This window comes from Pygoscelis adeliae, unplaced genomic scaffold (genome assembly GCF_000699105.1).
Source record: "Pygoscelis adeliae isolate BGI_AS28 unplaced genomic scaffold, ASM69910v1 Scaffold21, whole genome shotgun sequence".
Lineage (NCBI taxonomy): Eukaryota > Metazoa > Chordata > Aves > Sphenisciformes > Spheniscidae > Pygoscelis > Pygoscelis adeliae.
In genome coordinates, this window is record NW_008824243.1 from 10749619 (window position 1) to 10752280 (window position 2662).

At 52.1% G+C, this 2662-nt stretch overlaps 1 protein-coding gene across 1 annotated transcript in view; it reads right to left on the reverse strand.

Annotated features, from left to right (window-relative positions):
• Positions 1 to 2572, reverse strand: part of RHCG (Rh family, C glycoprotein) — a 9102-nt gene extending 6530 nt beyond the window's left edge. Inside the window, exon 1 of the mRNA XM_009335239.1 lies at positions 2329 to 2572. Coding sequence (XP_009333514.1) covers positions 2329 to 2539 — 211 coding nt within the window. The 5' untranslated portion in view covers positions 2540 to 2572. The remainder of the gene's footprint in view (positions 1 to 2328) is intronic.
• Positions 2573 to 2662: the final 90 nt, after the last annotated feature.

Consider the following 2662-nt stretch of genomic DNA (forward strand, 5'->3'; position numbering starts at 1 on the left):
ACCATCCCTGGAAGTATTTAAAAGACGTGTAGATGCGGCACTTAGGGACATGGTTTAGTGGGCATGGTGGTGTTGGGTTGACGGTTGGACTCGATGATCTTAGAGGTCTTTTCCAACCTTAATGATTCTATGATTCTATGATTCTATTCTGTGACTTGTATAAGGACGAGCATTTGGACAGGCTCCAGCAACGTAGTGCCATATTGCAGAGACAGGTTAATTTGCTTGTTTTTAAAAATGCCCCCCACGCCTATGAAATCACTCATAAAAAAAGGAAGGAGACAAGATCTGCAGCTGGCACTGTTCAGCTTCAAATGCACTTCTCCGCATGTCCTAAGAACCAGTCTTCCTACCTCTGGTTTTACCATACAATCTGACAGACTTTCCCTCTGCAGCTGCATTTATTCTCCCCACCTTTCTTCTCCAGTGTAAGCAGCACAATACACAGCTAGAATTATTTGCTGCCATTTGCATCGTATATTCCCACTTTCATCCTAAAAGCAGAAATACACAGGTCAGGGCTGCGGACTGCGTGCCCTCCGAAAACACAGAGGATCCCCACTGTGCGTTAGACCCTGCACAAACCCAGAGGAAGAGCAGGTCTTTCTTCAGACTGCACCCAGTCTAAAGCCTTTTTCTAACCCTTGCATTTATTTTCCCTGGGGAAGAATAACGTGGGCATCACTCAGAGGCAGCCCAAGCGCTGCCATGCCCTAAAGGTTTTGTGACCCTGCTTTTGCGGGAGGACAATTGCCGTCACTATCGAGAGGAAATGTTTGGGCTTTGGGAATGCTACCTGTGCCAAAGAATCTCATTTCTTTTCCCTAGAGAGCAGAGGAGTCACCCATTAGGGAATATCAATGTGCAATTCAAAATGAGAAGGAATCGTCCCACTGACTGGACGTGGCAATGGGCACCACTGACACAAGCCCACATAGGCTTCCCTCTGCCTGCCTTCCCAATCATCTCTGGGCTCGGAGGACCTGTCAGTTTGCCACTCTTATGCCACTGCCATTGCAGACAGGTCCTATGGACAGCAGCGGTCGCTGACACATTGATACAAATGATCCTCGGGTGTTCAACCATCGCACTGTCTTCTGAGCAGCGCTGGATGGACACAGGGATCAAAATGCCAGGGCTCGGTTGCCTTGCCATGTTTGTCCATCTTTGCAGAGAGAGAATATTTCTGATTAGATAATGGAAAAAAAACATCTGTGCTTTTGGGCACGTGAGCCCTTCCTCAGGTCTGAAACAGAAAAGTAATGCAAAGCTAAACTGAGCTAAGCAGTTGCTCTTAGGTTGATTTAGTTGTGTGAACCCATGCAGCCTTTTGAGGGGGAATATTTGGCACTGCGGAGCAGGGGTGGGATATGAGGACAGAAGAGATGTCACATCCTTAGCTCCTACACGCTCTTTCTTGGACCCCTGACGTCGTCCCAGCACATCAGTGACAAGAGCAGCCCTTGGGCACTGCTGCTGCTTCACGCTGACCTGCGCGGGGATAGTCCCAAGGGCAGATCTCGAGGGAGAGCCCAGGGCAGCCACGGCCATAGACTAACTCGGAGGCTGGCTGAGCAGTGGGTTTCTGTAAGCAAATCCTTTTCTGAACTAGCTAATCCTCAGCAGCTACAGGTTTCTATAGCTCCTTTGATTTAGCAGGTGTTTTTAATGGAAATGTTCTAAATAGATGCATGACTCAGGCCTGTTGCTTCCTTGGAAACAATTGCCTACAGAAGCAGCCTGTTCTGAATGGCTCACAGAGATGACCAGCCCTGGAGACCAAAGCCGGCCAAAGGCACCGCCGGGCCAGAAGGGCTTTAACCACCTGAATAATCCCCGTGGCAATATGATGCAGCGACCCAAGAGCCCTGGGAACCTGGCAGGTTGGGAGGACTCCAGCATCGAAATGCCAGTAGCTAAAGGGTAATTTACTAGTGAGGGGGAGGACGTAGGAAGGGGAAGAAGATGTCACAGGATCTCGACAGCCGTTCCTCCGTATGCACAGAAAAGCTTGCTCTGATCCAGAGCTGAGGGAGGGGGTAGCAAGCCGAAACTTGCAGGGTGCTGGGAACACGTCAGCCCTATTCCTGGAAAAAAGACGTCACGTACTGGTGTCACGGTACCGTGCTGACAAAGCCCCAAGAGCACTGGAGGGCCATGAGGCTTTTCTCTTGCTCTTGGTGTGCCCCAAACCAGCCTCAAGGCAAGAGCCTGACTTCCCAGCAATCGGTGGAGACATCGCCTCTGACAGGCTGTGCCATGGGATGGGATATGACGGGTTGGGATGGGGACCAGCCAGCACCAGGACTAGGCTTCCCAAATACTCACATGGGTATCGGAAGTAGAAATCGTTCTCTATGTCGCTGGTCAGGTTCATCTCTCGCTTCTCTTCCTCCCAGTGCGCGTCAGCTTCGGGGCCGAAGCGCACGAAGACCCCGAAAAGGACGATCATGGCCACCTCCCAGAGGAGGCATACGAGCGGGAGCCGCCAGCGCATGTACGTGTTCTTCGTCATCCCCTGGTGCCTCGGCCGCTCCATCCACAGGGATCCCTGGGGGCCCGGCAGACCGTGTGAGCCTGCGTCCCCCGCGCCTGGCCAAGGCGGGCGACATATATAGGTCGGAGAGGCTGAGGTGGGGCCCAGGGAGGTGCCTGCGGCAGG